At 42.0% G+C, this 25,519-nt stretch overlaps 1 protein-coding gene across 1 annotated transcript in view; it reads right to left on the bottom strand.

The window, feature by feature from the left end:
* Positions 1-11,874: 11,874 nt before the first annotated feature.
* The window catches only part of LOC132026526 (cytochrome P450 3A12-like), a 49,237-nt gene continuing 35,592 nt past the window's right edge, over positions 11,875-25,519 (bottom strand). Inside the window, exons 8-13 of the mRNA XM_059414500.1 lie at positions 23,894-24,021; positions 22,792-22,858; positions 18,921-19,081; positions 17,116-17,342; positions 13,633-13,795; positions 11,875-12,461 (exon numbers count right to left, since the gene is read on the bottom strand). Of these exons, the coding sequence (XP_059270483.1) occupies positions 12,378-12,461; positions 13,633-13,795; positions 17,116-17,342; positions 18,921-19,081; positions 22,792-22,858; positions 23,894-24,021 (830 nt within the window). The 3' untranslated portion in view covers positions 11,875-12,377. The remainder of the gene's footprint in view (positions 12,462-13,632; positions 13,796-17,115; positions 17,343-18,920; positions 19,082-22,791; positions 22,859-23,893; positions 24,022-25,519) is intronic.

Genomic DNA, 25,519 nt, shown 5'->3' with positions numbered 1-25,519 from the left:
GAGGACAAGGGGAGTTAGAGAGGAGAAGGGAGTTGGGGGAAATTGGAGGGGGAGATGAACCATGAGAGAATATAGACTCTGAAAACCAATCTGAGCATTTTGAAGGGGTGGTGGGTGGGAGGTTGGGGGAATCAAGGAGGGCACGGATTGCATGGAGCACTGGATGTGGTGCAAAAACAATGAATACTGTTACGCTGAAAATAAATAAATAAACAAACAAACTAAATAAATAAATAGTTCAACTGGTGGCTGAGAGAGGACCAGAGTTATAGAGTCACCCCAAATGATGCAAAGCCGTTTCTTTTAGCAGGAGGAGGAGACATGAGTTCAAGTTTTAAATGAAACATAACTAAAAAGGTGAGAGTTCACTAGATGTGGACAATTGAACTTTTTCCTTCTTATTGATTATGTGTAAAGGGCTCTTTTTATTCCACTGAGGGTAAGGAGCCGCTGAGGACATAAATGTTTAGAAACTTCATTTTCTGGATTCTAATTGGAGCCTACAGTGTCTGTCCCACTGTGTAAACACAGGGCAGAGAGCAGGACAACCACACCTCACTTTTCCCCACCTCTGTAGGATCTAAAGAAACTCTAGGATGAGAACCCACTTGTCCTCCTTTCCTAGTGGGCAGAATTTGTCTCTAAACAATCCCTAAGTAGAGGGCCTTGTGGGTCAAGAAAATTTAAACTTCAAAAGCATGAAACAGCAGGAGAAAGGACAACTCATTCTCTCTCTACCAACACAGTGTTTTAGAAAATACATTCAGACTTCCAGGCAGGACTAGGACCAGAGAAGAGTGATGCATTCCACTTAAGGGCAAAATTTCCAAATTCTCAGTAATCATACAAATAACACACTTGATTTGAACATGATGTTTTTTGTTTTTTTTTTCTAAGATTTTATTTATTTATTTGACAGAGATTACAAGCAGGCAGAAAGGCAGGCAGAGAGAGAGGAGGAAGCAGGCTCCCTGCCAAGCAGAGAGCCAGACAGGGGCTCGATCCCAGAACTCTGAGTTCAGGACCTGAGCCAAAGGCAGAGGCTCTTAACCCACTGAGCCACCTAGGCACCCTTGAACACAATGTTTTAAAAATCACTATTAATGCAAAGAAATCAAGGAGGGAAATGATAATATTCCATCCTTTTTGGTGGCTGAGATACACACACACACACACACACATACACACATACACACATATATATATATATATATATGTATATGTATATATGCCACATGTTCTTTATCTGAGCTTGGATGGAACTGGAGGGTGTTATGCTAAGCAAAATAAGTCTATCACAGAAAGGGGATTATCATACAGTTTCACTCATGTGTGGAATTTAAGAAACAAAACAGAGGATCTTAGGAGAAGGGAGGGAAAAATAAAATAAGACAAAATCAGAGAGGGAGAGAAACCATAAGTGACTTTTAACCATAGGAAACCAACTGAGGGTTGCTGGGGGAAAGGTGGGTAGGGTAAATAAATCAAAATAAGTCAATCAGAAAAAAATAAATGAAGCATAACAGATCAAAACTTTAAATAAAGACATGTTCACTAGGTTAATTTTATGTGAATTTCACTCAAAAAAAAAGGTAGGGAAAGGTAGGAAAACTAGAGAATAATTCAAGGAGACCCATTATCTGACCATAGGGGTTTCTGAACAAAGAAAGGATAAAATGGAAGAAATAATTCAAGAAAATTTCCCAGGATTGAAAGCAAGTCTCTAGAATGAAAGGCCAATCCACTGTGTTGTCCAATACACAGCCCCTGGACACGTGTGGCAAGTTACACTTAGATTTACATTTATTAAAAATAGATAAAAACAGAAATGCAGTTCCTCAGCCACACCAGCCACATTTCAAGTGCACAGTAGCTTCATGTGGCTGGAGGCAACCATGTTGGACAACACAGATACAGAACATTTGCCTCATTGCTGAAAGGCCTCTTGGACACCTCTGCCTAGCATAATGGATGACAGCAGATGCATGAAGGCACACTATAATCAACTTTCAGAACATCAGGGACAAAAAGAAGATCCCAAATGCTTGCAAAGAGAGTGAGGGGAGCAAGATGCAGGTCCCATACAAGGAATCAGAAACCAGAAGGGTACTTATCTTCTCAACAGTGGTACTAGAGACAAGTATCTAGGTCTTCAAGTTCACAGAGAAAATCCTAGCCTACCTGGAGGTCTATGCTCAAATCATCCATCAAGCTAAGAGTGTAGAGCAGAGATATTTTCATACACACACATTCTTAAGAAAAATTTACTCCTTTGCATCATTCTTCTGAAAGCTACAAGGAGATGGCCTCTTGCCAAGAGGAGGGAGAAAACTAAGAAAGAGATCAGGTGAAGCAAAGGTGTCACTACATTTGCTATAGCCACTATAGTACTGGTTCAACTTTCTAAAGCATGCACATCTATACATTTATTCTTAAAGGTAAATTTTTTTTGATGTTTCACTTTCTTTTATTAATTTTTTATTTTTTATAAACATATATTTTTTATCCCCAGGGGTACAGGTCTGTGAATCACCAGGTTTACACACTTCACAGCACTCACCAAAGCACATACCCTCCCCAATGTCCATAATCCCACCCCCATCTCCCAAACCCCCTCCCCCCAGCAACCCTCAGTTTGTTTTGTGAGATTAAGAGTCACTTATGATTTGTCTCCCTCCCAATCCCATCTTGTTTCATTGATTCTTCTACCCACTTAAGCCCCCATGTTGCATCACCACTTCCTCATATCAGGGAGATCACATGATAGTTGTCTTTCTCTGCTTGACTTATTTCGCTAAGCATGATATGCTCTAGTTCCATCCATGTTGTCGCAAATGGCAAGATTTCATTTCTTTTGATGGCTGCATAGTATTCCATTGTGTATATATACCACATCTTCTTGATCCATTCATCTGTTGATGGACATCTAGGTTCTTTCCAGGCTCAGACAAGATATCAGGTCCCCCAACCTCCTTTGGAGACAAGCGCTCCTTCTCTGTGCTCTCAAACCACTGCAGTTGACCTTCCACCATATTGAATCTATTGAGTCTATCCATGAGCCTGGACTTTGCCCTGCCTACAGGGCATATTTGGACCCGATCCAGAGTGGTAACTAGGAAATGTTTGTCGATCTAAACAAAAACCAGAGCAAGAAACTTCCTGCTGACCTCTAGGCATTTTTGAGGTTCAGATGAGCCTCGGATAGCAGGTGTTGGGAAGTGCCCAAGTGACAAAACAATAGAGGTACTGGTGGAGTCCACAGGCTGTATCCAAGATGTGTCTCACAAACAGCCACAATATTTTGCTGAAGTGAAGAACACTGTGTGCTCAGCACTGCGTAGGCTCTGAAAGGACAGCTGTGGGGTCAGCATTAGTCACAATGCCTTTTCTGTCCTTTGGGGCGAGTGGGCTCCAGCCCAGCACTGGGACTAATGAAATTGTCTGGAAGCAGCTCAGCATAGTGAGTGAGGCCACAGGTCAAAGGGCTCCAACTTTTCTACTCTCTCACTATAAGCAAGTCACTAACCTCTCTGTGCCTCAATTTCTTCAGAGGGTTATTAGGAGGATTAAATGATAAATCTGTAAAATTAAGCCTTTGATTTCAAGAGTGAGATCTTTCCAGCTTGCTGATTCTTCCATTTCATCTTTGTTAATCAATCAATGGTGATATGGTTCCAACTGCAGAAATGAGAGACAGGCTGCTCTTTTTTTTTCTTTTTTTGTGATTGATTAAAAAAACATTTATCAAGGACCAATTTTATATCACATACTTGGTATAGTAGAACACAACTTTTAGCATTTGAATGTCTAAATTCTACTTAGACCACTTGCTAGAAGTGTGATCTCAGACAGATCATCCCACGTTCATTTCTTTTTTTCCTTCTTTTCCTTCTTTCTTTCTTTCAAGATTTTATTTATCTTTTTGAGAGAGAGAGTGAGAGAGAGGGAGAGGGAGCATGAGCCAGGGGGAAAGGCAGAGGGAGAGAGACAAGCAGACTCCCTGCCCAGTAGTGAGCCTGACACAGGGCTTGATCCAAGGACTCTGGGATCATGACCTGAGCTGAAGACTTAATTGACAGCCACCCAGGTGCCCTGGTCATCTCATATTTCTGAGCCTTAGTTTTACCATTTTTTATATAGGAAGAGTAACATTATCCACCTTCCAGGTTTGTTGGGAGAACTTTAGATGAAATAATATATGTAAAGGGCCTATACAACTTCTAGTGTGCAGTGAGTGTGGACTAAATGTTCTTTATTTGCCACGTGGAATGAAAAGGTAAACATGTAGGAGCTAGCCTACCAAAGGAAGTTGATTTCTTCTTTGGATTGGTACTGGACTTCTATACAAAGAGAATACAAAATAATGATGTATATTGACTTCTGTAAAATTTCTTTGTGATCTCTTTGTGGACAGAATGAAGAAACATGGGTTGAATGATGGAGTAGCATATGATCCATAAGTTTAACTCCAAAATAGTTGATTTGAGTTTTATGACAGCCTAAAAGAGATATCTAGCTCTATACTAGACTTGTTGCTTTTCTAGACAACATTTTAATCAATGATATGGATGAAAATATAGACAGTGATATAGACAGTGATATGATTAAATTGAAGTTGACAGAAAGCTGGGGAAAAGCGTTAATATGTTGAATGTCAGAATCAAGATGTAAAAAATTTTTGGATAAACTAGTATAGCATGTCAAAACAAACATAATAACATTAAATATGAACAAAATAGGTCTTGATTTTGCAACTACAAATGTCTAGGACAGGGACACTGAAGAATAAACAAAGAACCAGTATGAGAAGGAGGAGAGTATTGTGGCTTAAAATACAAAGGGTAGAAAATCTCTCAAGGTCTACCATATCCTGGAGCTAGCTTTCCTTTGATCTGCATACCAAAAAAGCAGTCTGTGGTTTTAGTAGCTTTTTTTTTAGCAGCCATGTCATAGTTTTAGCTCATAATGATAGCTTTCTATCATTTGCAATTCCCAAGTCTTAGCTATAAGAATTATAATCCAGTCAGACAGACTGCTCTTGAAAACACATAGATATCCAAAGAAAATGTGGCTCTTTGATTTTTTATCATTGACATCATCATCCCCATGAGACTCTTCTTGGGGTGACATCGTGGAGGAAGGATTTCTTGTTACCATCAAGAACTTCTTGGTCTCACTTAGATAATGAGCTTCTGAATTCAGTCTTTCTGATTCCTCCCCCCTACCCCATCATTTCCCTCTCCCTGCTCCTCCCAGAATGAGCTCAGGATGTTTGGGGGTGTGACTTCTTCTGAGCCGGGAAAGTGGGCCTCTGAACTTCTCTCTGCTCTGGACTTTACAGGTGGCACCTGGCCTCTGCCCTGGCTCTACAGAGGGTTCCGTGATGGTTTGTGGCTGTGTCCATGGCTCCATGAGGACTGGGAGTTGCCCTTGCTGACCTGCCCTTATCACTGATACCCAGGACCTCCACCATTCCCCCCAACTCTGATGAGAGCACACATTCACTGCTGTGTGCTCTCTAGCCCTCGGTGACAGGCATGTGAAGGCCCACTATTATCATCCCTGCATCACAGATGGGGAAACTGAGACCCTTAGGTTTAAATAACTAGATCCCCTAGCTTGTTTTAGCACAGCTGGCTTTGGATCCAGGCAGAGTCTGCCCCTCAACCAGCACAGCCTAGTGGTGGCAGGAATCTTCAGCTTCCCAATAGAACAACTGCTGGGACCCTACCTCTTTACCTATGTGTATGCATACCCATTCCAACACACTCCCTTGTACCCAAACCCCTGTATATACACACATGCCCCCCTATACACACATCCTGTACACAGAAACACACACAACTTCTGGACACACACACTCCCCTGTAAACACAAACACACATCTAAACACACACTCCCGTTACACAAAAGCCACACATACACACACACACACACACACACACCTAGACATACACACCTCTGGACACAAACACACCACCACCACCATCACCCCCCTCTCTGCCCAACAAGCCCAGCAGACAGTCAACCCCTGGACACTCTGCTGAGTTCTAAGCTGTGGCATCTAAGACATCCCAGCTCCTCTGTCTCTGTATTAGTTACTACACTGTAATCAATTACCATAGAACACAGTGGCATAAAACAATGATTTTATTATCTCAGAATCTGTTGGTGAGGAATTTGGAAATGACTTAGCTGAGTGGTTCTGACCAGAGCCTCTCATGAGGCTGTTGCCAAACTATTGGATGGGGCTGCCATCCTCTGCAGGCTGGACTGAGCGGGAAGCTACATCACAAGTAGCTCACTCATGGGCTTGGCAGGTCAGCACCAACTCTGACAGGAGGTCTCAGGTGTGTACCATGTGGCTGCTTTACTGTCCTTACAACATAGCCGCTGACTTGTCCCAGTCACTTGACCAAGAGGGGCAAGGTGGAAGCATCTTTTTCTCATATGACTCATCTGCAGTCACACACTGACATGCCCAAAATATCCTCCTGGTATCCCAGACCAGCCCTGTTCATGGGGAGGGACTACACACCAGGAGGAGAGATACTGGGGTGCTCTTCAAACCTAGGTACCCTACAGCCAAAGTGTTGTCCTTCTGAGAGGCATGGAGGGGCTTAAAGCCTTGGGTGTCATGAAGGTCCAGCATGTGACAGGTGCTCAAGAAAATCAGTCTTCTCCCTTCTTCCCTTTTGTCCTGATCTACAGGACTCCAAGAACCATCCCTGTTTAGACAACCATACTCCTTTCTCTGAGCTCATCCACAACCCCACTGCTGCCTCCATAATTCACAGGAACTGAAAGGTGATGGCTTCCACCAACTTCCCCCAATTGTCACCTCTCTTCTGGGTCCTATACATCTGACTCCACTGAAGTGAAGAAGGGATATTGCAATGATTTAATGTAGCATGACAGACCACCCAAAAGGACTGTACAATCTTTTCTTTTACCCATGAAATAAGGGACTGGACTCAGATAGCCAACCCTTGCTTGCAGTCTCATGTGGTTGGAGACAGGCTGGGGCTGGAGTCATCCTGAAGGCTCTCTTTCCATGTCTGGTTTGAAGAGACCTGAACAGCTGGGCCTGGAATGCCTGGGGCTTCTAGGGATTTCAGCATTTCTAGATCCGTACAACGATGACTGGTGATGATGAGGATAAATAGATAAATGATAGATAGATTATAGATAGATAGATAGATAGATAGATAGAGAGAGAGATGACAGGTAGGTAAAGAGGTAAATATGATTAGGTGATAAAGAGATAGAGATAGTGACAGGTAAATAGAGAATCCTATATACTTACATATAGACTTACAGTACTACATTTACAAACAAGGATTTGCATCTTCAAACAAGAGTCCATGGAGAAGACAATTCTTGAACTAAAAAACTGAATTAGAAGTTCACACACCCTATAAGTCCTATCAGTCCCATGGACAGTCACCTCCTCTGCAGAAGCTAATCTGTCACAGGAGAAGAAATAAGCCCCTGAATGAGCTAATTTTGACTCGACAATTCTGGTCCTGCCTGTCTTTGACCCTCAAAGATTTAAGTAGCTCTCATCTGAGCTCTTCGTGAATCCTGGACACCGTACAGCGTGGAGATGACCAGACACACTAGGCAGAACTCTGGTACCAGAAAAGCAATTCTAAGAACGTCCTGGAGAGATGCCATCAGAACACGGAGCTATTACTGCAGTGCATCCTGGGCCCCAAGACTGCCTGCTCCTAGTCATGATGACTGTTAACCTTAAAACTAAAACCTGCCAGTTGTTCTAATAGCACAGAGGGAGTTAATCAGAAAGAAATGAGAATTGCAATCCAGAACAAACAAGCTGCAGCAACCGTAGTCAAGTCTGAAGAACAAAAGGGAGCTGTACTTTTTCAGGGGGAAAGGGGAAGTAGGGAAGGCTATTATAAACTGGAGTCCATTGGAGTAACCCAGGAGTTTGAAGTGTGCTGGCTTCTCATTGCCAGAGCTCTTGTGGGGCGGAAGGGGTGGTAGTTGTGGTGACAAGGAGAGCCCTTTTTCCTCCAGCTGGGATAGTAAGTTAGAGAGCAAGGCCAAGTTCCTTTGAGGCCAAGCTCATCACTTCATGTTGGGTCTGGGTGCTAGGGCATGAGGGTGCCCCTGCTGACCATCCCAGTGAGGTTCACATGTTGATTTTCATCTTACAAAGTCACTTCTAGACAGAGCGTGTTTATATTGTTTTTTGGAAAATTCCTGGACAACACCAGCTGAGGCATTAGTATCTTCATAGTTAAGCCTCTGGGAAAGATGTCTGCAATTACTTTCTCAAATGGCAGATTGAAGCTGGACTTCACAGGGATGGAGCCCAAATGTCCAAATGAACATGGTCTCTAGAGGACTGAGGATAATACAGCTATGAGAGTAATAGCCAACATTGATTATGAGCTCGCTGCATGCTCCCTGGTCTGTGTCCCAAACACCTCACACACATCATCTGGTTTCATTATCATGTCAGATAGGCACCGGTATTCTGCCCCTATTTTACACAATCTGAGGCACTAAGTACCAAGGAGGGAAGGTGTTAACTAATTAACTCCAGGTTCCATGAAAAGTGTCTGTAGAGGAGGCGGGTACCAGACTCCTGTCGCTAGGCAGCATACTCATCCCCCAGTCTCTGGAAAAATTCATTCTTATGAGCTCAAGCTGCCCCACTCTCTGGGGAATCACCCTTGGCCAATCTGAACCCACTTCACCTAGGAGTTTGTGCCTCTTGGAGGCGGGAAGGCAGTCTATGACCCACTGATGGAGTAGAAAATGCTAGTGACTAACTCATAGTGATATCGACTCTGTAATACAATTCTAGATCCAAAGCTCTCCATGATATTAGGCTCCCCCTGCCCCAGCTTTGCTCAGCTTGTGCTCCTGCCCTACCCAGCTCCCCTCAATCCTTTCTCCTGAGAGCACTGTCTTAGTAAACCATTTGCTCTAGAACCCCCACCTCAGGCTCAACTTTTAGGGACCTGACCTGAGACAATAAAAAAGCCCTAGCTAACTTCTGCACAGTGGCATTCAGCTAAGGGGCATATGGGTGCTAAAATGTGGCCCAAAGCTTGTGGGCCCAGCTATGCAAAGGGGGTACCTTTTCTTCATTTACCCAAGGCCACTGATTGGTCTAGACTCAGCCCTGGACTAAGCTGGGATTCAAACTCCAGGAGCTCCAGCCTCAGAGCTCCCCATCTCTCATTCATTGTGTGGTGCTGCCTCGTTGCTTAAAATAATATAAGCTAGATTCAGGCAAAGGACAAGGAGAGCTGTGTAGGCTCAAGCTGCTTTTGTGATCCACTTCTCCCAGAAAACAATTACAACCTCCCAGAAGAGTCTCTTCCAAGAACTATTCTCCTGACACATCTCAGAGTAAATGCTGACCCGATATTTCAAAATCCCCCATATTCCTATGAAGATATCTCTATCAAAGTCAGGAAGTGGATGCTGACACATTATGGCAAGGAACAACCAGAACCTTCAATTCCCTGGGTGGCTCAGTGGGTTAAAGCCTCTGCCTTCTGCTCAGGTCATGATCCCAGGGTCCTGGGATTGAGCCTGCACTGGGCTCTCTGCTCAGCAGGGAGCCTGCTTCCCTTCCTCTCTCTCTGCCTGCCTCTCTGCCTGTTTGCGATCTCTGTCTGTCAAATAAATTAATAAATAAAATCTTTAAAAAAGAACCTTCAATTCCCTCAACTGGTCTCACAATGTCCTTTATAGCAGAAGGACACTGCTCACACACTGAGGTTACATGTCACCCTTCTTTAGTCTCCTTTGTTCAGTCTGCCTTATTTTGTCTCTGGTATTTTGTTAAAAAGCAAAACAAACGAAACAAAATTCTGCAAGCAACTTGAACATCTGATTGGCTTTATAAAGCAATTCATGAACTGGCACCATCCCACCTGCCAACTCCACAGATACTCCCAGGATGTGTACAATTGCATGGTTTTCTAGGGATGAGAGTGGGGCAGGAAGAGCACAGAGGGAAAAGGAAGCAGTGCTTCAGACAGGACACCTTCATTCTGGGGGATGGACTTGCAGGGTTTCTATCCTGCAATGACTCACTAGTGTACATCAGGAAATTTCAGACAGACTCTTGAAAGGTCCCCTTCCTGGGATATGTTGAAACACAGTTGCTTGCTGTGAGGTGGGGTTGCGGACCAGCGACTCCAATCCTGGCTTGCGTTTTCTTTTTTTATTGCTTTCAGGACCGTGATGTTGTAGAAGATTGCACACCAGTTACAAATTAGGAGTAGATATTCTTTTATTTCAGTGTGTCTCACAATTTGGGGGATTTCTTTTCAGGTTTGCCTCCTTGGCAAGAATATCCCAGAGGGGACGCTGGGTTCCTCCAACCACATCCTATCTGGTGATGCTCCATCCCTTCCTCCTGTTCCTGATGGTGCTCACTGGTCTGCCGGGTCTCTGCTCTGTCAGCTGCTCTTTCTTCAGGAACTCATGGGTGTCTGAGCTGTAGTACTTTGAAACTGTGTCCTCATCAATTGTAATCTGTTCCTGTATTTCTCTCCACCTGTGCGTACTCAAGTGTCCAGTTTTATTCAATGGGCTATAATCTCTCCCTATCGCTAGTTAACATGATGCCCAAATTGTTCCTGAGGGGTGGAAGTGACCCCACATATTAGCTCTGTGTCCTGTGGATGTTTCCCCATCACTGTGGAGTACACAATGCTCCTGGCTCATCATGTGCTTTCCCAGCCTGGAATCAGTCATTTCTCTCAAATGCCCTAGTTCCCTTCAGTGGAAAATAACATTTGTGAGCCAAGATCTGGGCAGTAGGTAAGCTCTTTGCTCTTACCGAATCATTGTTTCTAAGAACTGTCCATGGAGAGAGGTAGGGGATGTGTGTTCTTGCACATACACAGACAGACACATACATTTCTCTCTCTCTACCAATCTGACATCTATCCATAGGAAAGCACGACATTGCATTGACACACTCACTTCCAGTCTCTGAATACACAGGCTTCATTTGGCTTTCTCCCTTTCCAAGTCAGAGACTCCCTTCTCCAACAGAGAAACTCCTGAAACCATTTAGCGGTAATATATTTACCTATTTGATCAATCCCTCTTTACGTAACTAACCTTTATTCCATCTCTTACCACTCATGTATGCCCCGACCATACTACCTGGGTTCTCCACACTGTACTTGGGCTCCAAGGTCTCCTTCAGACCAACCTCTGTGTGGGCACACCTCTCATCTAGCTTGGGCTCCCTCACCCATGCCAGCCTGCTTTTCCATGTGTACACCCTCCCACCACACTCAGTCTCTAACTTGGAGTCACTATGACTCTTCTCTGCCCCTGACCCCAGCATGGGGCTGCCACCTGGCTGTGCCCCACTGATGGCATTAGGACTAAATTATCTGGAAAGGAAAGGCAAAGGAAAAGGCCAGGAAAGGAGATAGAAGGGGCTGGAGGGGAGGGGAGAAATAGGAAGAATTCTATGCAGCTCCTCATACCAACTGAAATGGACAAATGTTTTTCGCCTTCCTGCCAAGTCAACCGGCCAATCAACCACATCTGATTCAACATTCATTCTGTCAGGACAGTTGGGAGCTGAGGCTAGAACACAAAGAGAAAGCATGTCCTCTGGGTACCAGAATATCAGGGCAGATGAAATAAAAACTAATCATATAATACTAAGTGCCTCAACTGAGAGTTAGAAAAAACATGTGTTCCACGACCTGTAGAATTCAATTGTGAATAGACTTTCTGACCAATGGGCAAAGTCACAGTGGCTTAACTCTCACTTATCTTAATATATCACATTGGAGTTATGAATGAGCTCCACCCACCCAGCAACTGTGATGGTCAAAACATTCAGTCACAGGCTCTCACTCATCATTCTACAGATTCCCTTTTAATGTGCACAAAAACGTCAGTTCAGAGTTTTGTAAAGTGATGTTGATAGACTTGCTCAGTGTGATAGTTAATGTGGCATATTCAAAATAAGACATGTGATAGAAATATCACTCCCATAGTCATGATTATAATTCTCATTTTCATTAAAGTAGGTTGATAAAATTGTGGAGAAAGTTTTATTCTTTAACAGGGAACAGATGGTACTAACTGGGGGTAGTCTGTGTGAACCAGACAGGCCAAGTCGACATCACTGGCACTTATTGGGCACCTCCTTCGCTCTCCACAATACAGAATGCTCTACACAGACACCAAAAAAGCTAAGTGAATGTATGGAAGCCCTAGTCATCTGTCACAGGCAGTAGATGCAGGCCATCTTCATTTCTGGGTTTTACTCACAAAGGAAATTGAGGTCTCTGGTGATCTGGGATACAGCTTCTTGGAGAACAAAAGGGAGGTCCATAGGGGAAGTCAGGCTCCATTTACACTCCATCTCTTAGCTCAACCTTGAGAACAATGGGTTTTTCTGGTTGAATTAACCCTTGAACATTTAATTTCATGGGGATCTGCAACAGTTAAACAAGCATATGAGAATCAACAAATGAAAGCCTGCCAACAACAGAAGCAAAGAAGGCAAGATACATGAAGGACAGCGATGCATTACAAACATATAAATACTATTACTAGATTCATCTATCTCTGATTTTTTAAAAGTACTCTGTAAGCTGTCAAGACTGGAGCATGAAAGCATTCATCCATCACTCATTCAACAGATGATCTATTGTTACTCTGTAGCAGGCTGGAGACACATTGATGTTGGCTGGTGTTCTTCTTCTATTTTAAGGAAAAAGGGCGAGTCTTTACCATTTAAAACAGATTCTTAGCCATTGTGGCAAACAATTTTGAAAAGTGCCAGAGTTAATTTTCTATACGTTGACTCCTGAGTGTTTATTACACATTTTGTTGTATGGACATCCACACTGCTAAACACGCTGTCACCTCTCTTGTGGAAACATCCATTCATGATGACAGATTGGGATGGGAAGGAAGCACAGCCTGACAGGAGCTAGGCTTGCAGAAGGGGGAGTCACGTACCCAGGATGGCCTGGACCCTGGGAGTCCTTCACATCAGGCAGACATGCTTCACATCAGATTCTCAACCTTGCTTGCTCTTGTGAATCACACAGGCTTCATTAAAGGGGGCACCTTTAAAGTCACACTCTGGGTGAATTAGGTTAGAGTTTCTGAGATGACCTGGGCATCAGGATTTTTCACAAACCCACTGATTCCCACGTACAATGAGGGTTTGAGAACACCAGAGTGTCTGTAAGTCATGGTGGAGAGGAGCATCGTTCAAAAGTCACAACGTGGTTATCACTGCAAGTCATGACTATGCACAACTTGGTTCCTTCCTTCCCATGGACTTAAAAGAAATTTAAAATACTGCTCAAGGTCATCATTCTGTGTATAATGATGTCACATGAACTGTACTGGCCATGTGACCCTTATGGTTGGGTGGTCATAAACCACAGATATGGCACTCAGGAACAGAAGGGCCCTTGAACATCACAGATGGCTTCAAATAGATTCTCTGGCTGATAGAACAAATTACTAGGCATGAATGAGTCCACACACACACACACACACACACACACACACACACAGCTCTATTCCATATCCCTTAATTTAAAAAAAATACAATAAAACATTCTTTTTGCAGAAAGTGCTCTCTCTGACCTGTGTTTCTTTACAAGGTTTGAAGGAGAAGTTCTGCAGGACTCTGACAAGGGCAAGTTTCATGTTCATGATCGCAAACCTCATCCCAAGGCAATTTCGGGGTCCAGTTCCAAAGGGCAGGTATGTGTAAGGATTTATGCTGTCCTTGTTCTTCTTACTGAACCTGATTCCACAACAAAAGTTGGAAACAAGTTAGGGAAGCTTAAAAATCACAAGAGCTACATATTTGGGGTTCTCAACCAGGGATACATAGGAAATTTGATTGGCTGGTTACAGAAGTCCTTCTATGCTACTCTGCTGTGGTCATTGCTACAGGTCACTGGATACCCCTTCCCCTATGGGGGCATTCAGTCTTGTTGAAGAGATGGGAGGAATGCTTTTGAAAAGATTTATCTTAAATACTCAAATTATATTCAAGGTGGTGAGATGTTCATCCTCTGAAAGGCAACAAATGAGCCTGATTGAAGGAAATGTAGGATCTCACCTACACTGACTGACGTTGGTCTTATATCCATGCAGAAAGGAAGCAGGACAAATGCGCTCCATGATTTACATTGTTATTATTTCCCTTTCCCTCCTTACCCTCCTGCTAGGACAGCCCCAACAGATTTTCAGATGATTTACGTAGGCACGTGATACAACTCCACTATAATCATACTCACAATTACAAATAATCACTCTAATTACTGAGTTTTTGTCTACCTGCCCACAAAGCTATAAATTCCTTAAAGGTTAGAACTACAATTTATTTACAATTCATTCCTCCATATGAATGAAAAGTGATAATGGCATTGTGGAGAGGTACTATTTAAAACTCACTATATTATAGAGAAGATACTAGAATGTTTACCGATGATATGTTTTAATGTAATACAGAAAACAGATAAGGAATTATAACAGTGCATGGATGGGGCAGCTGATATGGGTTGGTATTTGTTGGGCAGGTGATGAGCACAGATAGGTTCATGTAAAGTATTTCATAGACTTGTGTCTATAGAATATGGTTGTACATGTGTCAAAAATTCTCCACAATAGGGGCACCTGGTGGGTCAGTTAGTTAACCATCTGCTTTCAGCTCAGATTATAATCCCAGGGTCCTGGGATCAAGCCCCATGTTGGGCTCCCTGCTCAGTCTGGAGCTTGCTTCTCCCTCTCCCTCTTCCCCTTCCCCCACTTATGCTCTTTCTCCCTCTCTCTCACTCAAATAAATAAAATCTCTTAAAAAGATTTTATTTATTTATTGGGCAGAGAGAGAGACAGAGCAAGCAAGGGAACACAAGCACAGGGAGCGGGAGAGGGAGAAGCCGGCCTCTTGCTGAGCAGGGAGCCTGACGTGAGGCTCGATCCCAGAACCCGAGATCCTATCCCCAGCCAAAAGCAGCTGCTTAACAACTGAGCCACCCAGGTGCCCATCAAATAAATAAAATCTTTAATAAAATTATCCATAATACGCATTTTTAATACATGCATTGCATACTGCCTGGCACTGTCGCTGACACACACAGATAAGCAGTTCCTCTCGTGACTGAATGAATCACAGACAAGTATCAGGAGTGCTCCCCGGTTTCCATTAGAGAAGCTACAGGAGAGGGAACTGCTGAGCTTCTGGGAACCATCAGGTCTCCTGTTACAGAAAACAGATGACTTGGTCATTTTGAGATCTTTCAGCAAGCACTATGTGTGGATGCATTGCTAGCACTAGGGACACCATGCAACAGGACAGGGGCTCTGCCATCAGGGAGCTTAGAGACAGGGTCTAAATGTCTAAATCCCTAAAATGTTCATCCAGATTTTGCTCAGCAATACAATAAACAGGAAAACACGGACTGTAGCAGAATTCATGCTGCACCCAAAGCCAGACTGCTCTGAATCATCAGAAGAGAAAGCTCAAGACCCCTCCAAGGAGGATGTCTCAGACAGCTAGAGAGCAGATGCGCTTGCTCTGGATGAACCCCAGATGCTGAGAGAGGTGGGAGCTGGCACAGGACTGCAGCCACAGACAGCACAGGCCTGTGTGCCTATGTCCTCCTGAGGCTGTTCCTCCTGTCAGGGACGTGAACTCTCAGCTCCACAGCTGCTGCTCTCACACTACAGCTAGCAGAAACGGTGGCCCAGGCTTGCAAAGATGGAATGTGAGAATGTGAGGAGTAAATTTAGATAGCTAGAGGAAGCAGAAAAACTTAAAGGAAAAAAAGTCCCATTGTCGTCTTTTTTAATTTTTTATTTCTTTTCAGTGTAACAGTATTCATTGTTTTTGCACCACACCCAGTGCTCCATGCAATCCGTGCCCTCTCTAATACCCACCACCTGGGTCCCCCAACCTCCCACCCCCGGCCCCTTCAAAACCCTCAGATTGTTTTTCAGAGTCCATAGTCTCTCATGGTTCACCTCCCTTGTCTTTTTTTTTTTAATATTTTCTTTTTATTTTTTTATTTGACAGACATCACGAGAGGTGGAGAGGCAGGCAGAGAGAGGGAAAGAAGGAAGCAGGTTCCCCACTGAGCAGAGAGCCCGAAGCAGGGCTTGATCCCAGGACCCTGGGACCATGACCCAAGCCAAAGGCAGAAGCTTAACCGACTGAGCCACCCAGGTACCCCAAAAAAGTCTCATTGTCTTAAAAAGGATAATGGTAACATATATTATGGTATATGCATAATCACAAACACAAATATGGTATTTTGTTTATAGCTTACTGTTATGTCAAGTAAGTAGTTCAAAAAATATATAATGCCATTGTATATAAGGACCATGTTTTCATAAAGAAGATATGGACTAAAGAAGATATGGACCATTGTATACAATGGAATATTATGGCTCCATCAGAAGGGATGAATACCCAACTCTTGTATCAACATGGTTGGGACTGGAGGAGGTTATGCTGAGTGAAATAAGTCAAGGAGAGAAAGTCAATTACATGGTTTCACTTACTTGTGGAGCACAAGGAATAACATGGAGGACATTAGGAAAAGGAAAGGAAAAGTAAATTGGGAAAATCTGAAGGAAAGATGAACCACGAGAGACTGTGGACTCTGAGAAACAAACAGAGTTTTGGAGGGGACTGGAGTGGGGGGTTAGGTGAGCCTGGTGGTGGGTATTAAGGAGGGCACGGATTGCATGGAGCACTGGATGTGGTGCATAAACAATGAATCTTGGAACACTAAAAAAAAAAATCTAAATTTTTAAAAAGTACATATATATATAATGCCATCCTTTTATTAATCTGTATGCATAGAAAAATATCCACAAGGACATATATCATATGATTAATAATGATGTATGTGACTGATGATGACATTAATCTTTTTTCTCAACTAGAGTTTGCAAAATTTTGACAATGATCATCTTGTAATAAAAAATACTTCTAAAAATAAAAAGATGTACAAATAAATAATTGTACAACCATATGCTTGTCATCTATATGAAGGAAATATCAGAATATCCTCCCAAATGAGGGTGGGTTCCCCATCCCAAGGTTTCCTGTACCTTTCAGGACGGAACTCCTCAGGCTCTGGCCAGAGATCCTGGTGTCGGTGAAGAGTAAAGACTGGCACCATCACCACTGTCCCTTTGGGAATGAACACACCACTGATCTCCACATCTTTCTTACAGACCCTCTCAAGTCTACCACCGATTGGGTATAATCTCAGAGTTTCATTCAACACCATGTCCAGATACTCCATCTGTACAAGGCCATCATAAGTAGGTGGTGCCTGGAAGGAAAGAAACAGATTTTGATACACTGAGATGTGGAATTAACATTCAACTCACTCTATACACTACTACTGAAGTGTTAGGAGCACCTAAGAATCATGAATTTTGATAAAGGGCATTTATGGTCGTTTTAATATCTACCATGTCCTTTGACCTGCTCAGTGGCCCGCTGACATGTGTGCAATAGTAATGACGAGGGGAGACGGCTGGGACAATCCCCTAATCAGGGTCTGAAATCCTTCCTAGGTAGTGATTTTTCTTCCTCATGTGAACAAAAGAGACTAAGACTGTGACACTTAATGGGGGTTTATTTTAGTTTCTTATTTAAGTTCAATTTAGTTAACATATAGTGTATTATGAGTTTTGTGTGTAGAATTTAATAATTCATTACTTGCATATAACACCCAGTGCTCATTACATCAGGTGCCCTCCTTAATGCCCATCACCCAGTTACCCCATCCTCCCATCATCTCCCTTCCAGAAACCCCCAGTTTGTTTCCTATACTTAAGAGTTATAGTTTGTCTCCCTCTCTGTTTTTTTAATTATTTTTTAAAATTTCTTTTCAGCATAACGGTATTCATTGTTTTTGCACCACACCCAGTGTGCTCCATGCAATCCGTGCCCTCCCCAATACCCACCACCTGGTTCCCCCAACCTCCCACTCTCCGCCCCTTCAAAACCCTCAGGTTGTTTTTCAGAGTCCATAGTCTCTCATGGTTCACCTCCCCTTCCAATTTCCCCCAACTCCCTTCTCCTCTCCATCTCCCCATGTCCTCCATGCTATTTGTTATGCTCCACAAATAAGTGAAACCATATGATAAGTGACTCTCTCTGCTTGACTTATTTCACTCTGTTTTTATCTTATTTTATTTCTCCCTATGATCCTTAGTCATCAGTGAAATATGTTGAAGTCATCATTTTCTTTCAAAACAGAGGTCACATACCAACACCATAAAAGAAGAACATACAACAGAAAATATCTCCTCTTCCATATAAACTCTTCTAGTGAAAATATCCTGATTTCTATCTTTTCAATTATATTTACAGTATTTAAAGAGAAACACTATATTACATGAAAACCATAATTGGGGGAGACACTTGTTCCTTTCAAAACATATAGGACAAGAGAGGGGTAGGACTGGATGCCACCGACTGTGGGAACACAATTTCAGTTCTAGGGAATTTTGTGAAGGGGATCAGATCTCAGCCCCACCCTCTGTTGCTGGAAAGGTCTCCTCATTGTTGGTCTGGGGTTTCACTGTTTGCTCAATAAGGTACTCCAGCCCCCGAGGCCAAGTCTCTTCATAAGCTGGGAGCTCCTGTTTAGGCAGCTCTGTTCCTTGTTCCCCAGCCAACAATTAGTCCCCAAGTTCCAGATAATACAGGTAAAAAAGTGGAGCCTCTTTCCCCAGTACCACCAAACAACTATATGAAGCAGAGACTCACCCCATGCTGGACATGCAAACGTGAGTTAGATGTAAACCTTTTTATGAAAACCCTCTGGATTTGAGAACTAATCTGTTACTGAGATATAACCATGCCTATTCTGACTCCCTCCTCAGTAGGACCCACTCACCTTCTTGGGGAAAGTCGCATCAATCTCCTCCTGCAGTTTCTGCTGGACATCAGGGTGAGTGGCCAATTCATACACAAGGAAGGAAAGAGAAGTGCTAGTGGTCTCATAGCCAGCAAAAATAAAGATAATAGATTGGGCCACGAGTTCCAGATCAGACAGAGCTAAAAGGAGAAGAGAGACATTTGAGCTAAAACAGATGAATATAAAATACCACATTTTAGATGGTGAGAAATCTATTTGAAACTCACATTTCCTTTGGAGGAAAATTTAAAAGCAATCCAGAATCAAACTCACACTGGTTTGCACTCTGATGTCTATCTTACAGAGCCAGAAAAGCCAGAAGTTGTCTTGACCTGATTATTCCCATGGCCTATTCTCATGGTTTTGACCATCCATTCATGCTCATGCCACCTTCCCCACCAACATGGATAGGTGATTTCAGAAAATGGCATTTCATCTAATGTACACAGAGTTATCAGTATGTCCTTTGGAGAATCCCAACAGGACTTCCGTCCTAAGTCACACGGGATAGTATTCTCTCCCAGGAAAATTTAAATCCTTTCCGCTAAAACAGAACATAAATTTCTTTAGAGAATTTGCAATGCTAAGGCTTAATTGTCAGGAAAAATGAATGATGTTTTACCTAAGCATATTTGTGGGGAACTTTAAAGAATACAAATGGGCTACAGATAAATCTTGCTGCCCCAAATTGGGATCTGCAGTATCTGGGAGCTTATTAGAAATGCAGACTCTCAAATGTCACCCTAGAACAATCGAATCAAAATCTGACCTTTCATGAGATGTGGTGATCTGTGTGCACAACCTATCTTGAGAAGCACAGCTTATACCTTTCCGGGGTCTCAGCTAATAGACCTGGCACACAACTTCTCAAGTGGATGACCTCCAGTATGTACAGAAACTATGACACAGACAAAGTGAGAAGAGTGGTGACTAAACTAGGATAATTCATGCCATTAAAGGAGCAGAAGAAAGAAGGTGTCAATAGAAGGTACTAGTTAGCAAGAAACAGACAAGCTGAATCCAGTGAATGGCATTAGCAATGCCTATTCAATCAAAACCTGAATGTCACCTTCCTTAGTGAATAGCCCCACTCTGAATACAAGTTGGCATCTCCTTTGACTTTTCTCTTGGCAGAAACTCAGCATGGCCATGCTCTAATTTCTTTCATCACAACTGTGTCAAGACATTTAGATACTTAGAACACTGAAATGAACATGGTACCTGCCACCAACTGTAAGTCACAACTAAAAACAATACAAAAAGTCTAAGAAAGGTCTGTAGAGTTGTGATATGACAGTCTTACTTTCTGTGATGCTGCTGTGGATAAATTCAACAATCAGAGTTTTTGCATGATTGCCATGAGCCCTATGATAATCAAAGTTTAGGGCTGTGCTGTCCAATAAGATAGTTACTTGCCAGATGTGGCTATTTCTATTTAAGTTTTACTTAGTTATATTAAATACAATATAAAATTCAGATCTTCAGTGATACTAGCCACATGTCAAGTGCTTGATAACCACATGTGTGTAGTGGTTCTGTACAGAAACAAGCATATATAGAATATTTCCTTTATCATAGAATGTAGTAGAGAGAGAGAGAGAGAGAGAGAGAGAGAGAGAATAGAATGATATAGGAACATGTGGGAGGCTCAGTCTGCCCCTGGCTCAGATCATGGTCCCATGAGCTCCACATCAGGCTCCCTGCTCTGTGGGAAGTCTGCTTCTCCCTCTCCCCCTGCACTTGCTTGTGTTCCCTCTCTCACCGTCTCCCTCCCCCCCTCTCTCTGTCAAATAAAGAAAATACTTTTTAAAAAATTTTAAAAGAATATAAGTAGACATCATAATAGATACAGAAATACAGATATTAGTGGTGTGGTAAAGTAAGCTAATCATTTTTTCTCTATAATAAGCTGTTATATATATTTAAGAATTTTGTAAGGTGGTTGTCAAACCATGCATGGCTTAAAATTAACCACAATGGGAATATTTCTGTCACAAAAACAACTATAAATCAAACCCCCTTTTTTCTTTTAGATGCGGAGACCATAATTAGATCACTGGTTATGGTTATAGAAATATTTATGTTGATTAGTCCTATGTAAATATAGTTGACATTCAGGGCTTGACCTACTGAGAGGAAATAGAAGCAAAGACACTCTCATAGCAACAAGCACTCCTAGATCCCAGATTCTGGTTCCTAAATACCATTCTCACTAAAAGAAACAGAGCTTCTTGGAGAAAATGGCTCATTCCAAGGGATCATCACAGGAAACAGTAGAGAAACGGGAATGTCTCACACCAGAATGCAAGAAAATGCTCAGGAAATAATATGGTAAAAGGATACAGAACACTCTGTGTGCCATAGTGGTGGATATAGATCACTATACATAGGTCTAAACCCATAACATATACAACACCAAGGGTGAACTGTAATGTAAACTATGGAATTAGGGTAGTAATAATGTGTCACTATAGGGACATTGTCCGTAACAAAATTACCACATGGTGGGGGATTTTGATAGAGGGGGGTTCTGCATGTAAGTGGGGCAGGGGGAATATGGGATAAATCACTGTGTCTTTCACTCAGTTTTGCAGTGAACCTAAAATTGCTATAAAAAATAAGGTCTGTTGAGACACCTGTGTGGCTCAGTCAGTTAAGCTTCTGCCTTCAGCTCAGGTCATGATCCCAGAGTCCTGGGATCAAGTTCTGTATCAGTCTCCTTGCTCTGCAGGGAGCTTGCTTCTCTTTCTGTCTGCTGGTCCCTCTCCTGTGTTCCCTCTCTCTTGCTCTCTTTAAATAATAAAATAATTTACAATTAATTATTATAATTTTATAATCTAATTATATTTAAATATTTAAATAATGAAATTATAAAAATAAATAAATAATAAATAAATAAATCTTTAAATAAATAAAGTCTACTGAATACATAAAAAAAAGAAGTTGAAAGGGGAAAAAAAAGGACACAGGAGCCCAAAAGAAAGTGTTTACAGAGGACAAATCTGAGAAAATTAACAATCCAAATAAAAAATTATATAAAAGACTAAGTTAGTAGTATATGAGATGATACTGACACATATAAATAGACAAATACAGAATACTGGATGTTATACTCAACTAGTGAATTGTTGAACACTGCATTAAAAACTCATGATATACTCTATACAGGCTAATGGACATAATAGAAATAAAAATAAAAAATAAATAAACAAATACAATAATGATGGTGAATGGATAGCTGACCCTAACAATGGACTATCACTCCTAATGTAGAAGGAATGGCGGAAGTAGAAAGTCATCATTTGCAACCATCAAAGTAATAATGATTTTAGTCAAATACCATCCATGGATGATAAAAGTAATACGTGATTACTTAAAGAGAAACACCATATGTACACAGTCTCAAAGGCATACTGCACCAGTTACTTCTTAATTATAGAAGTAAAAGAAAAACTTTCAGTAGATTAAGCCAGTGAACACAAGTTTAACCAAGTGTTCCAAGTGAAGGTCACCAATACTGCAGCCAGGTGCCTCATGATGTGATGAAACCTTGATGTCAATTTCCAGGCAGAGGTTCTGATTCAGTGGGCCTAGATTAGGCTGGAGGATAGCCATTGCAAACAAGCCCCCATGTGGCAGACCACTGAGAGCTTTGTCTATCATTGCCCTTCAAGCTTTGAACAAATTCTGGCTGTATTCTTCTAGAAAAAGCTCTGGCTACCATTTGTATCTGAACATGTGTCTTCCTTCAATTTTCTGATATTTCATCTGCTAAAAATCTTCCTCTGTATCTGAGAAATATCTCCTGTCTCTGCCCCATCAAGAGCCCTCTGCAGCTCTCTTGGCTTACCTTTATGGGTGTCCATTTCTTTGGAATTCTGGGAGTTAATCATCAGCTGAAGAAAATCCACTCGGTGCTGGACACAGAAAGAGACATTTCAATGACAAAAAGTCACTTGTGAAGCCAGAAATACTAACTTTTTTCCTAAGTATATGATGCTTTTACACCCAGAAATTTAACTAATGTTGTCAGAGACATCAGTGAACAAAAATGTCCAGCAACAAATCTTGGAGAGCACAATATTTCCCTGACAGGAATCCAGCCATTATGTCCCACTGCTTTTTGGCTCTTGCTCTCTCTGTTCCTCAGCTTCTCTGGCTTTTGAACACAGCTTCTTGGCCTAAGAGCTGCCTGCTCCCTCTCCTATCACACCTACTAGCTCAGGAGAAAGTATGATTTTAGTCTGTTTTTTCAGCCTCAATTGTTAATGAATGGCCATATATATGAATCCCCTGGCCTCTGTATACTCCACAGGAAGCTTCTGTGTCAGCATCTTCCAATGTCCCACCCTCCCAGAGCTCTGCACAATCCTCAGAGACATCCTGGGGGACCCAGCTCTGTCTCCCTGTCCTGCACACATCCTAGTGCTGGCCACCAGGCTTCAGGAAGGCAAAGCCTGCTTGGCCAGATTTCAGCCTTAGTGCCCAAAGAAGACACCTGTTCACTCCATGACAGCCTCAAATTTAACATAAGCAGGTGCCTGGAGAGAACTTCCACTGGAGAATGGGTAAGAAAAGAGGCTTGGAATTGAAGGGATTCTTTGCCATCATAAGATATGGCAAAATCATACTACCAGGAAAATGATTGTACACATAATTTTTATGTTTTGACCATTTATTGAAGGGAAGTTGTAGTTTTTCTCTCACCAAACTGATGCAGTGACATACTAGTTGGCATGCTTATTCTTGAATTTTAAACATCAGCTGACTCATCTTATTGCCTCTCCTGACCTCTACCTTCTTTTCTCTCTAAAGTGTTAGAAATCTCTTGCCCTAAACTCTAGAGTTCTCTATTTACCATGAAAACATACTTAGTAGCATGCACATCAGATGTATACAGCTCAATAAAAGATCAAAGGTGAATATGCACATGTAGCCACCATTGGATTTACCTTTTGTTTATCTTGGAGGCGACTTTCCTTCATCCTCTTTATAGATTTCTTGAAAAAATCAGTAACACTTTTTGGAAATAGTGAGATATTTAACATTTCAAAAACTGGGGTAAGAAATGGAAACAGTACTATAAGAAAAAAAAACAATGGAAATATCAATGAAAATGCAGAATTTCCCTGGAGCATGTATAATTTCCTCTACCAGCTGAGGATTAAAAGACATCAGGATTCATTCATATCAGGAGTTAATCCCTCTATGAATTTTACTTGAACTTTCAGGCCAATGGCTGAACCAGAGCAAGTCACACACATGGGCCACCACTAGAGCAGTCAGATCCAAAGGAATGGGATTACATTCCCAGATCTCTTAGACTTTTATTTTTGGACTAGAGAATATTTGGAAACACCAGACCATAATATGTTACTTTGATTTATCACACTGTTTAAGAAATTGTGTCTGGATGGAAATAATACATAGGTATGCTCTTCAACTACAATGGAATAAAATTAGAAAACAAGAACACAACTAACATGGAAAACCCATGAATCTGTGGAAATTACACAATACACTTTTATATAGCCAGTCAGCAAAGAAGAAATCTAAAGTGCATTTTAGAATTACTTGGAGAACAAAAAAATGAGGAAACCACATACCAAAACTCATGGGATGTAGCAAAAGCAATGGCTGGAAAGAAATTTTTCATTATATATGCCTATCTTTAAATAAAACCAAGATTTCAAATATATGACCCAATACTCTTTCAAAAACATGTCAAAGAACCCGCTTACACTGTTGGTAGGAATGCAAGTTGGTACAGCCACATTGGAAAACAGCATGGAGTTTCCTTAAGAAGTTAAAAAAAAGAGCTTCCCTATGACCCTGCAATTGTTCAACTGTATATTTACCCCAAAGATACAGATGTAGTGAGAAGAAGGGCCATCTGTACCCTAATGTTCATAGCAGCAATGGCCACGGTCACCAAACTGTGGAAAAAAACCAAGATGCCCTTCAACGGACGAATGGATAAGGATGATGTAGTCCATATACACTATGGAGTATTATGCCTCCATCAGAAAGGATGAATACCCAACTTTTGTAGCAACATGGATGGAACTGGAAGAGATTATGCTGAGTGAAATCAGTCAAGCAGAGAGAGTCAATTATCATATGATTTCACTTTTTTGTGGAGTATAACAAATAGCATGGAGGACATGGGGAGTTAGAGAGGAGAAGGGATTTGGGGGAAGTTGGAAGGGGAGGTGAACCATGAGAGACTATGGACTCTAAAAAACAAAATTAGCAAGACAGGAAACAACATGTGTTGGAGGGGATTGGAGAAAGGGGAACACTCTTACACTGTTGGTGGGAATGCAAGTTGGTGCAGCCTCTTTGGAGAGCAGTGTGGAGATTCCTCCAGAAATTAAAAATAGAACTTCCCTATGATCCTGCCATTGCACTCCTGGGTATTTACCCCAAAGATACAGATGTAGTGAAAAGAAGGGCCATCTGTACCCCCAATGTTTATAGCAGCGATGGCCACGGTCGCCAAACTGTGGAAAGAACCAAGATGCCTTTCAACGGATGAATGGATAAGGAAGATGTGGTCCATAGTGTATATGGACCAC

The sequence above is a fragment of the Mustela nigripes genome, chromosome 11, assembly GCF_022355385.1.
Source record: "Mustela nigripes isolate SB6536 chromosome 11, MUSNIG.SB6536, whole genome shotgun sequence".
Classification (NCBI taxonomy): domain Eukaryota; kingdom Metazoa; phylum Chordata; class Mammalia; order Carnivora; family Mustelidae; genus Mustela; species Mustela nigripes.
Note: the sequence above shows the minus strand (reverse complement) of the source record. Positions and strands in the feature narration are given on the sequence as shown.